At 42.1% G+C, this 11,771-nt stretch overlaps 1 protein-coding gene across 1 annotated transcript in view; it reads right to left on the reverse strand.

Moving 5' to 3' along the window:
• Positions 1-4,228, reverse strand: part of GLRA1 (glycine receptor alpha 1) — a 39,034-nt gene extending 34,806 nt beyond the window's left edge. Inside the window, exon 1 of the mRNA XM_074838313.1 lies at positions 3,703-4,228. Coding sequence (XP_074694414.1) covers positions 3,703-3,758 — 56 coding nt within the window. The 5' untranslated portion in view covers positions 3,759-4,228. The remainder of the gene's footprint in view (positions 1-3,702) is intronic.
• Positions 4,229-11,771: the final 7,543 nt, after the last annotated feature.

The raw sequence follows: 11,771 nt of genomic DNA on the forward strand, positions 1-11,771 counted from the left end.
CGCAACTTCTAGTAGATCTTAGTAAGCATGAGGAAAATACTCTTTATCTGCTATGTTGTTTATCTTGTGACTCTGGAATTCTCTGGTTAGTACTTCACTCAGAGGTACCTCTCTAATGCTATCTAGCACTGCAGAGCTATAGCAGAAGGTTTGGAGATAACATGTCCATTGCTCTCCTTTTCCTTCCCCTGCCTTTCCTTTTGTGGTATTTCCAAGGGGCTGAAATCAGCAGCTCTCCAATCACCTACTTTATCTCTCAAGTCTGTTTTAGGAAAAAGTGTCTGTCTTTCCACAAAGTTAAGATGCATCATATTCACAATGGCATCTTCTTACTGTTCTAAAAACTGGAATCGAAGAGCTCTGTTACTGACAGAAGGGAATATAAAAATGCTGGTTAGAACAATCCAGTAGGGTCTGAGGCTGGCAGCAACCTTTAGCCTGTGAATCACTTGTAGCAGTAGCCTTGAATCACTCCTGCTAACTGACAGATTGCTGTTCAGAAGGGGCCCACTCTGACCCTGATTCAGTGAAGGTCATGCTGCTGATTCCTGATATACAGAAGTGCAATTAGGACAAGAATCGGGCCCAAACAATTTCAGAGCTTCACAGGACAGTGTCCAGTTGGGTGAAGTGCCAGTTCTAGCCTATCTTTTATCTCCTACCTTGTACAAGGTGCATTCCTACCCCAGGTTTATGCAGTGGTGTTTCTGGACCACTACAGCTATTAAAATGCAACGGTACAACAGAAAGTCCAGGCAAGATCATCACAGGGTAAGGGTAGCTTTTTGTTCTGCATGAAGGAATTCATAACTGAACCAGGGCACAAATATGCAGTCTGTGTAGTTAGACTTTGGGAGAACATTTGCATATGTCTCCACAGATATAAGCAGGACATCTGGAAGTTGCTGTGTAAATATTGCCCAATCTATTTTTATTTTAAAGAAATAGCGTTTTGCCTTACATAGATATGTGTAAGGAAGGGTTGGTCAAGCAGTCTGCCAGAAGACTCTTAATCTCCCACCCCAATGCAGTTTCCATCCCTGTCTCTGTCCAGGTTCTCAGTAAATGTCTTAGTCACAGCTAAGTGTCTGCAGTCTGAGAAGGCAGGTAGCAAAATGGAAAATGCTCTTCCAAAAAGAAATACATGTCAGAATAAGCCGCTTACCACAAATTCCTTCAAAAACACCCCAAATGTAACAGAAACAAATATCATATTGGCAATATCATAATGTTTGCATTCACACAGCAGCTGTTACTTTCCCACAGGGTCTTGTTTTTTTAAAAAGCTGGTGAAGGACATTTTTGTTAAGCAACAGATCTAGTGTTATTTCTTTTATTGGCTGTATCTAATTTTCCTTTGGGACTTTGGATTTTTCTTTATTTTTGTGATGTATGTGCTAACATATAATAGACTCTTTCCAGAATATTTTTGACAGGCTGGCAATAAATTGTGGTGCACCCTGTAATTTAAAGCAATGCATACTTCTATTATGGATTATTGGATTATCAGCTTGTGGGCTTTTTAAACATTATGTATGACTGAGTGTAGGAGTAATTGGCACACTAAATTCATGAATGACTGTTAATGAATAAACTTCACTTACTGAAACTGAAATAGCAAAGCTATTCCTGGACCAGAAAGGCTGGTAAATTTTTGGCCTGTAATAAATTGAACACATAACACAAAGCGGGAGAAAAAAGAAAAACATTGCATAGAGTCAGTTCTGAGCAGGAATTCCTGATTTTTTTTTTTCTTGTTTGGAAAATGATTGCAGTGTGTGTGTATGTGTGTGTATATATATATAAAAATATATTTGGTTTCAACAACTCCCTGTAATTAAAACACTTTAAAATTTTCTTAAATGTTAATTTCAGGGAAACTAGACTTCCAGAAATACATTTTGTATGCAATATGACATAATCATATGTAGCACGTGTGTGTATGCATATAATTTATAACAGTATAAACATTTACATTAGAACTTGAAGGGACTGGTTTACCAAGGTTTTGAATGCTCAGGACTTTAACTGACGTGCTGAGAATCTGTAAGTACTCACATGTGTTGTGTGGTGCATAAGTGTGCATCATCGAACAGGTTCAGCAAGACAAGTATGTATCAATTTCACTTGTTCAGGCAGTTGAGAGGAAAGTCAGACGGATGCATTAGTGCCAGGGCCATAGGAAACTCAAGCCTGGAAATGTTCTTTTTTAAAATTTTCTTTTTTGCCTTCTAGCTTATTTATGGACAGCATTCCAGAGCACTTATATATTGTTTAATCTTGTTTTTTTATCTCTATGCTTCAACACTGTTTAACTAAAGAGTTCATTGCACAGACATATGCCTCCTGCTAGTCCACCCCACTGTATTGTGCAGTGCTGCTATACACTTGTGACTAAATAAGATGAGAAAGGATGGCTCTGAAGTATTGGATATTGTGCATTGCTTTTCAGATATTGATGATTTTAGGTATTTCTAGAACTCCTCTCTTGGCTTACCTAACATATAAACGTTAAATGCTTTGAGTTCTCATTACAATCTTGCTGTCGTTGATTTTCTGTGGAAATACAAAAGAAGTGGGGATATCCCAATTTGTATGCCTGGAAAGACTTTAGTGTTCAAAAGGAAAGAGGCTGCTAGCTAGAAAAGTCTGGCCAGTATCAGCAGGTCTGCTACTGTGATTCATAAAATAATATGTATTACACCAGTGATGTATATGTAAAAAATGTCTGTTCTTTCCCATTAAACTGTGAGACTTTAGTAAAATACAGAAATGCAGAAGTAAGAGCCATGCAACTGAAATGAAGCCTGACTGATGAGCAAGTTCAGGTCACGAAAGCAGTTCGTTTTGGTTTTTTTTGTGTTTTTTTTTTTTCTGGGTGGTTTTTTTTTTTTTTTTAGTTGCATGTATCTGGCATCTATCACTTGCTACAGCAGGCTCCATTATTCATGCAAATAAAGAAGAGCTTCTACCTTCCATTTTTTTTTGGTCCATTTAATAAAAGCACTGCAAGGTGAGATGGACCAGAAACAATTCTCTAAGACTAAAACTGTTCCTTCTCCTACCTTAGCCTTAATGACAAACTGAGCACATCTAAAACAGTCAAAATACAGCTGGACACTAAGGGATATAGTTACAAAAAACTCCCCACGTCCTCATTGGCTTTCTCTTAGATTCTGCAAGGGAAGGATGTTGAAAACAACATGAAATAAAAAAGTTGGGAAGGAAGGAGATTATTTCTTTGCTTTCAGTGACAAGCTGAGGACATAAGTTGAGCCCTCCTTGAAAAGGAGCCCTACACAGCTAAGCAGTGAAAGCATCCTACGGAACTCACCTTAACCTGCAATCTGAGGATGAGGAGGGGGCGAGGTGGGAATATTTACCCGGGCAAATTCAAGTGCAGCATTCCCAGCCGCCACTAGTTGTCACTTTGCAACCAGCCGGGGTCGGTGTTTTCAGCACTGCGGTTAGCGAGATTGCGGTGCTAATTAAACGGAGTAACTCCCAAAGCCGCGGAAAGTCCCGAGCCCGGGGCTGTGCGATAGCCAGTCTCGGGGAACCGAGAGGAGGCGAAAAGGCAGCCCGAGAAAGGCGGAACGCTGCTGTCCTAAGGCTGAGGCTGTGCCTAGGGGCTGTGCCCTGAGCCTGGGGCCCTGGCAGCGCCCGGTGCGCACACACTCCTCCCGTAAAGCCGAGCCTTACCTGAAGAAAACGATCGTCTCCCACACGTAGACTCCGAGCGCGTTGACGTTGCACATTTTTCCAGTTGTCGCTGTTTTTGGTGGTGGTTTTTTCTTTTTTTTTTTTTTTTGTACTCCGTGAGGGGTGGGCCGGTGGGGTTGGCCAATAAAGTAACCCGGCACTTGGGGAGAATTGGTAGGGGAAGCGAGCCACCCCTCCCGAGGCAGGCTGGGCAGGGTAAGGCCGGGAGGGCTCGGTTCAGCACCCTGGACAGTGACAGGGAGGGCGTCTCCGCTCAGCACCCTGGACAGCGCCCGGCGCGCGGCTCCGCTCAGCACCCTGGACAGCGGCGGTGCGCGGCGCTCCGCGGGCCCCTGCGGAGCGGCCGGCGGCTCCGCTCCGGCGCTGCCTTGGCTCGTCCCTCCGCTCCGCCTGTGCCCCCGCCACCGCCACTGCAGTGGTGGTGCTCGGGGCCGGGGGACCAGGCTTCCCGCACCGAAATCTCCCTTCAGCGGGATCTCGCTCCGGACATCAGGCTGGCGAGAGGGGGAGACGCAGGGGGTGTAGGTTTGCCATCAGGCTGGTGGGGGTAAGAGGGGAGGGGGGGGGGGACACGCGACCCTCAACAACCCAGGGCTTTAATCTCCGCTGCTAGCCGGGGTGTCTTCCTAATTACATCCACAGGAATTTGTCAGTGTGGAGCCGTGCTGCAGTCCCGGTTGTGTCGCTTTCCTGCCCGCCGTTTGGCTGCTGTTGATCCCTGCTTCCTGGGCTATTTTCCTCCCGAATAAGTTATTGGTGCTGTAGGGAAGGTGTCCCATTGCTCAGGGCTAGAGCGGAGGGGAGCGAAGGGGAAGTTTCTTGGGAAGCACTCCCATTGTGCTCAGAAAGAAAGTGGCTCAGTGTCCTCCTAATGCATCTCATTTCCCCTCTGCCCTCTCTCCCCTGCTAGGACTCGCCAGATCTTGGGAGTTTCTTGCTGCATTAATTTACTAAACTAGAAAAAAAAAAAAAGGAAAAAAAAAAAAGGAAATCAGGAGGGGGAGGTGGAGAAGAAGGAAGGCAGAGGGGAGGGGGTAACTCAGCCTCTTCACCATCCCAAGGCCCTCCTCTTAGCTGTGCTCATTGGTCTCGGGGCTGAAAAAACTACACTAGGACGTGGTTGGATAAACGCATGTTGTTCAGCAGAGGCTGTTAACCTTTAAAGCGCTGATACGTTTTGGTTTATTTCAATTTTTTTAACCCGAATTGCTGTCTTTTTAAGAAGTCTCTGAAATCGTCTCCCTTGACAGGGCAAGCGTAAGTGCCTTAAGTCTCCATCTCGTGGAAGATCTGCTTGGCTGGCAATTGCTATGTGTTGCTGTTGGTTTTTAAGGAACATCTCTGTGTTGAGTTGGATTTTTTGTTGTGGTTTTTTTTTTCCTCCCTCTTTGTTTGATTTTTTTTTTTTTTTTTTTTTTCCCTTCCTCCCTTTTGTATTTGGTTTTGCAAAGAGGTTTGGCAAACGCCAGAGCCATCAAGGCCAGGGCAGGTAAGGAGCATTTAGCAGTTTCTTATCGCAGCTCCAGCTGTGCTCGCAGGCTGCTGAGTGTGGTGGTCGGGGAGGGGAGGAATGGGCTCCTTAGTCACTTTGTCAGCGTGTCACTCTGCTCGACTTCTCAACTTCTGAGAATTGAAATGAAAACTTAGCTCTCCTAAATAACATAGGATTTCTTTCTTCTCTCTTGTCCCGGTGTAATGGAATTTTTCTTCTGTAAGTTCTGTTTTCTTCACTTGTCCTGTGCTTTGCAAACTCCTCATGGCAAGGAAAGAGTCTCTTTTAACTCCTTTTTAGCTGTTTTTAATCTGTTCAAAGACTTGTCCCATCCCAGGCTGGGAGGGTGGAGGTGAAATGGACTGCTTGCTCCACCACTACTGTAACCCCCCATGCTAGGAAATAACCAAGTTTTTCTTCTCACTTGGAGTTGTATCTCAAAGGACCTTACTGCCATACTAAAATTCACCTATGTTTTTGATCTCCTGTTTTTATTTGTTTTAAAGCACTATGTTTACTTAGTTAAGCAGACAGAAATATCCCTTGGGTTATCATTCCAAAGAGAAGAAAAACCTGCTTGGCTTCTAGCCATTGTTACAGGAGTTTAATTTGATTTACCCCAGCTACTGGGTCTCAGTGTCTAGCTAGATTAATAACTGGCTCTGATTTCAATTCATGGAGATTCCTGGGGATGCAATTCCATGCAGCGTTTCCTGCCTGCTGCTTGCTGGCTCCTTTCTGTACTTTCTCTCCTGGTATTTATCCCCACATGGATGAGCCGCTGTCACTGTGTTTTTCCAGCTCCAGTGTGCTGACAGACCGGAGGAGGAGCTCCAAATTGGAGGTGTTAACAGGACCTGCACAGCAGGAGAGAAATGGTGTTTCCCTGCATTTTTACTGGGAAGCAGGACAAAGAGCAGGAGGCAGAATCCTCTCTTGGCATCTGTGGGTTAAATCTAGAGGCTAGCCAGCCTTCTGGTTCCCTTACAAATGGGCTTTGCAAGAGATATGACTGTCTTATGTGATTTGTCCCTTGGCTGTAAGTTTAATCTTTATACCAAAGGAATCCAGACTTGTTTCCTTTTGTCTGTCCCCACTTGCTCTCCTTGCACTACCTTGGGTTAGAGGAGCAGGGTGGCTGTGTGTAAGATCAAGAAAGCAGATGAATCTGTGTGTATATAACACAGAGAAGCTTCACAGCTATTCCTGTTGAAGGGTCTGAAAACTGCTTTTCCCAGGGAAAGGACTTATCTGTTTTGCTGTCATCTATCCTGGCGATGGTGACTGAGTGATTTGTGTGGGCCCAGAGACTCTTTTGTTGGTATTCAAACATTTCTTCTCATGGACAGAAATAGGTGCATTATTTGCTTTGGCATTTGGGGAAACAGAGGTAAAGCCAGGTTGCAACAGATGTTTGGAGCAGGTCTAGGCATCAAGATGATTTAGACCAGGGAGTAAAATCAAAAGAAATGTGAATTTAAGGGATGTGAGTTTTGCATGTCTTATCAGGAGGACCCCAAAGGTACCTGTATCTTCTGCATTATGTGTTTTGCCATCATTGGAAAAGGAGTGTGTTCTGGATACAACTTTCCTTGTTTATATTTTTTTTTTTTTTTTTTTTTTTGGCTGGAGATATTCGCCTCTAGACTGTGTGATCTTATATCTCCTCCTGATGCTAAGGCAGTTGTTACTTGCTTGCCTTGGTATGTGCTACTTGCATGTGTCAGACCTTGGTCAGGGTCAATCCTCACTGAAACCCATCTACAGGGATGTCCGTGGTGAAATTACCTACATTGGTTCTGTACAATGCCTGATTTTTAGTTTTCTTTTGCTCTCCAAGAAACTAAGGGCAGATAAACTGGAAATCAGGTCTGGAGATCTAATAATGGTTAGAAGTTAATTTTATCACTGTTACTGTAAGTAACCCCTGTCATCAGGTACCGATTGACAAGAACCCTCTTCCCAGACCTGTCCTGGCTTGCTCTTAGATTGGATTTTATCCCTCTACTTGCTTTTGCTGCAGTATTTTGTCATTTTTTTGGGGAGAGTTTACTTGCCAGGTCTCTTATGTTTCAAGCAGAGTCCAAATGTTTTTAAAAGGCATTTGTCTTTCTCTGGTGGCACTTGTACAAATGACAGAGTTGAAGATAACTTATCATGATGTCAAATGAGGCTCTTAAAATTAGAATTGCCTGCTATGTATTCACCTTGTTGTTGTTTTTGTTAGTTTGTTTCAAAGTAGATGAGTCTTGTAAAAACTGTAGGTGAAGTTGTCTGGGAAGCTTCTGTGTCATCTTCTTTCTGGGTTGTGAGTGATGAATTCTGTTAAATGTAAGACACCACAAAGATGGTTATTGCAGGGTAACTGCTGGAATGTGGGATAAAATGTGTTCTAATTTAAGAGGTCAGTATTTACATCTAAACTTTCAGGAGCCAATCAATATTTTAGAAGTTGTGGCTGACAGTGAAACATCACCATTGCAACAACCAACAGATGGGACAGTTCTGTGCAGTTCTAGGCTTACCTTGCTGGAAAGGAAGTTGCTGGGGCTGCAGGATTTGGGCTGAGGACACTTGTTCTATGACAGAGAGCTAGATCTTATCATAATAATCTCATTTCTGTCTTCACTGCAGGTGAATTTGTCTTTTATCCTTCCTTATGGCGATTCAAACCTTTCAGTTAGTACTGATGGCCGAGGACTCTGTAATGACGCAGTCCAACCAGTGCAGCTAGTGATTTTTCTGTTTCTCTCCACTTGTTCCTTAGTGTTTTAGATAGATGGACAACTGGTTTTCTTTTCTTTATTTTTTTTTTTTAAGCATCACTGTCTTTTGATATTTTCTATATGAGATCTTAATCCTCAGTGATATTGTGGTTGGCTATTCTACAAATGCTGATTACCAGAACAGGATATAACTGTAATAAAGAATGGGCCATTAAGTGGCTGGTGGGATGAGATGCAGCTGTGGAAGGAGATGAAGACAGCAAGATGACAAAGAATTTGTGAAATAACACTTTTGCCTTGGGCTCTCTGGGTCTGAGTGCTAACAAAATTAGAAGTGAGTCTTGCCAAGACAGTGAGGATTATGACCTTGAAGGGTATCTGCAAGTTATGACTGTTCAAGAAGCTGTTGTTATATGTTGCTGGGAGGACATTGTACCCTCAGCACTGAAATGTGGAACTGTCAAAAGATCCCCTGAAAGCCAAAGACCTGTAGACTGAACAAAGGGATGAGTTGAAGTCATGGTTAATTATACAAGGCTACCATTCAAGATATCTTCTGGCCTATCTCCTCTTCCAAAAGCTCAGTCACCGTGTCTGAGGCTTTCCAAATTTTATTTTTCATAGCATAGCAGTTACTGAAATGCACCTGTTTCAATATGTTTTCTTGATTCCTTGTGCAGTACGAGCAGATGAGGCCTTTTGATAGAAAGGATCAAATCAGACTTCTCAGGGAATGCAACAGGGGCCATAGGAAACAGAATGCTTAAAAGAAAAAAAAGCATAATGTTTTTATTTTCTCTTTGGCACTCAACTAGAATTTGGGGACACCTGCAGAAAAGGGGGTGTGTGAGGAGTTATTTATACTCAGATGATATGTCTGTCAGTAGGTACAAGTCTCTTGTGGCTGAAAAAAATCTACTTTCTAACTATGCCTTTTTCTTATTTCATTTTTTTTTCCTAGCTATGAAGTCAGGGAATATCTGCTCTTCCAGTTTCCTTCATGTAGTTCCTCCCTGATCCTTTCCCTTTGAATAATGCGAGTGAATTTCTTCTCTTCTCTGTGAAGAAAATGAATCTTTCAACGTTCCTCGTAGTCTGTGAGTTCATTTTCTTTTTGATAGTTGATAGAATCACTTAAAGACAAGGGGAACCCAGAAGGTCTTGGAAATCATTCTGTGATGAGATGAACATTCACCTTATGCTGAGAATTAACCTAAAGCTTCATTCACAACTCCAACTTGATTTCATTCTTGACCTGTTTTTCATCTACGGATTTTATAGCAGGTAGAATAATTTTTAGTTTCTTTTGCTTGCCTTTTTAAAATGAAAATTCTGATAAGTAATTCGTATGTGGGGGTAAATTCCTTCAAGTTGAACATGCACACACACTGCCTTCCTTCCCCAAATAAATTACAGGATTTTCAATGAAGAAGTGGCTAGCATAGCGGTAAAGTACACTCAGCATATCTTGGGAATACTAAATCCATTATTGTCAGTTTGTTCTTTGGAGAATGGCTAATGAGGAAACAGTGCCCCAAGAACTTGGATTGTGCTTCCCAAGACAGACGCAAATTGCTACAGCAACACTACTTGCCTTTTGACACTGAACAAATGAAAAACAAATTTTAAATTAAGGTTAAGTTCAGGGAATTTTACAAAGGATTCTATAAATTCCTGTTCAGTTAATTTTGACGTATAGTAAGCTATTTCTGTGCAAGGCAGTTCAATTAAACACGGTTTTCTTAGAAACTCAAGAACTCGGGACACTCTTTTTTTTTTTCTTTTTTAAGCTGGAGGAAAACTTACCTTGATACTTTGAGCCAGGGATGGTTTTTACAGTCATGCACACCCACATCCACCCACCCACACAAGGTGTTGCTATATACAATATTTGTGTTTTCATACATGTAATAGTCAAGTAGAAGTGTCTTGTACAGAATGGCTGAGGTCTCTATATCCCCCTTCTTCCCTACAGGTTGTACAGATACTCATCTGAGGTGCCACATGATGCATCTAAGTTTACTGTCCTGTTTCTATCAGCGCACATAAGCTTTCCCTTTGTGTAAGGGCATATATACACTGTATGCTGAATGTCTTAAACATGAAGTTTCCTGCCCTACATAGTTGTCTGCAAAAAGAGCAGTTGTATAGATTGTCCTTGACCTTCATGCTCCTAGGCAATATATTTCTTGACAAGTGGATTAGGGGCTGTATTGATTTCTCATCACTGGAAGCACAGCCCCCATAAGTCTAGTGATAGCCAATCTGTGGTCATAGACTCTTTGGAAGGGATGTGAAGCCCTGTGTTAGGATGACTTCATGACAGTCTGTATGTTTGCAGAAGGCCAAGTGAAGTGCTTGTTGAGTGCAGCATTCAGGTCTTCCTGACCTGAATGTGTGTTTGCCTCCTGTGTCAGGTGCACGAATCAGGTTAAGGCAGTAATCCCTGAAGAAGAGGAAATAAAGAAGAACGGATGGTCGTTTTTCCCCTAGCAGTGCTGATTTATTAATAAATTTCCACTTCTCATATGTCATATAATGACACTTGACTTGAGCTGTGAGTAGTTTTGCTGCATATCACAGACTTGTCAATGTTATAATTTATGTAGTGTTAGGTAGTAAGAAAGCAGCGTGGACCTTGTAGCCCTAAAGAAAAATACACTGCTACTTCCATTAGAAGCTTGATTTGTAGGTCATAAGTTAATTATTTTTTGACCTGTGCAGAATAATTACCAGGTGATCCCAGAGTGCCCAGAAGTACTATTTCTTTCAAAGATCTTGACCAATAAAACTTTCTTGGTTATATTACTGTGTGAAAGAAAAATAAGCCAAAGTTGTTTGGTCAGTCTTGCCAGAACTTGTCAATTGCTGAACATCATGCAGTTGTTGGAAATATCTTAGCTTTTAGTTTTGTGAAGCCCATTGCTCCTGCTTTAGCAGCCCTCAAGTGCTGCAGAAAATGAAAATTTTCTACCCTGTGCCTTGCTTGTAAATGAACGAAACAGTCTATTTGGAGGTAAGCAGGCACCAGGTTTTGAGAGATGCTTACAGAGAGGTAGAAGCATACAGGGCAGACCTAGAGCTATTCACATCACCCTCTTCACTCCTGTTGTCATGGATTAAAAAAACCCAAACAAAAACATAAGAAGAGAATGAGGGAAATAAATATGTTGCATATTGTCATTGCTTTATTTGTCTTGTGAATTCAATAGAGTGCGTGTGGGAGACACCAAGAGGTGGAACCCTTTAGAGGAAAATTTTGACTACAAACAGCAAATCAGGAGACAACAGCCAGTGATGCTGAAGTGGCCCCTCAGTGCCCAAGTGCTTAGGTACTGAAACATTCTCTTACATGCCCCAATTCACTTACAGGACCAAGTAGCATAATTTATCTTCTGGAGTGAAAGAAACAAGCTGCAGATTCCTTTTTTTTTTTTTTTTTTTTTTTAAAGCTTTTGGCAACAGGAATATTTGCATGTTAGACATCTAAAGGATGAAAAGAAACCTCGGTAGAATCCCTCTTCTTTTAATGATTAAAAAAGGTCTGATCGTCCATCCACTTTAATGAAGCTTTTTGACTCTGAAGGGAGGTATGGAACTGCTCTTGTTAACGATCTCAGTTTCCAGTGCACCAGAAAGTGCTGATAATAGAGTAGATTTTCAAATTGCATTAGCAGAAGAAAGGGCTTTTCAGCCATCTGAGATGCCTTCACGTTCGATAGCACTGCTGAGATGTAATGTATCAGTAGGGACCTCCCTCTCACAGAATGTCTTTCTTGCTTCAGTATCACAGTCCTCTTGAATTGTGAAAGTTAGTGGATGCACTTTGA

This window comes from Strix aluco, chromosome 13 (assembly GCF_031877795.1).
Source record: "Strix aluco isolate bStrAlu1 chromosome 13, bStrAlu1.hap1, whole genome shotgun sequence".
Classification (NCBI taxonomy): Eukaryota; Metazoa; Chordata; class Aves; order Strigiformes; family Strigidae; genus Strix; species Strix aluco.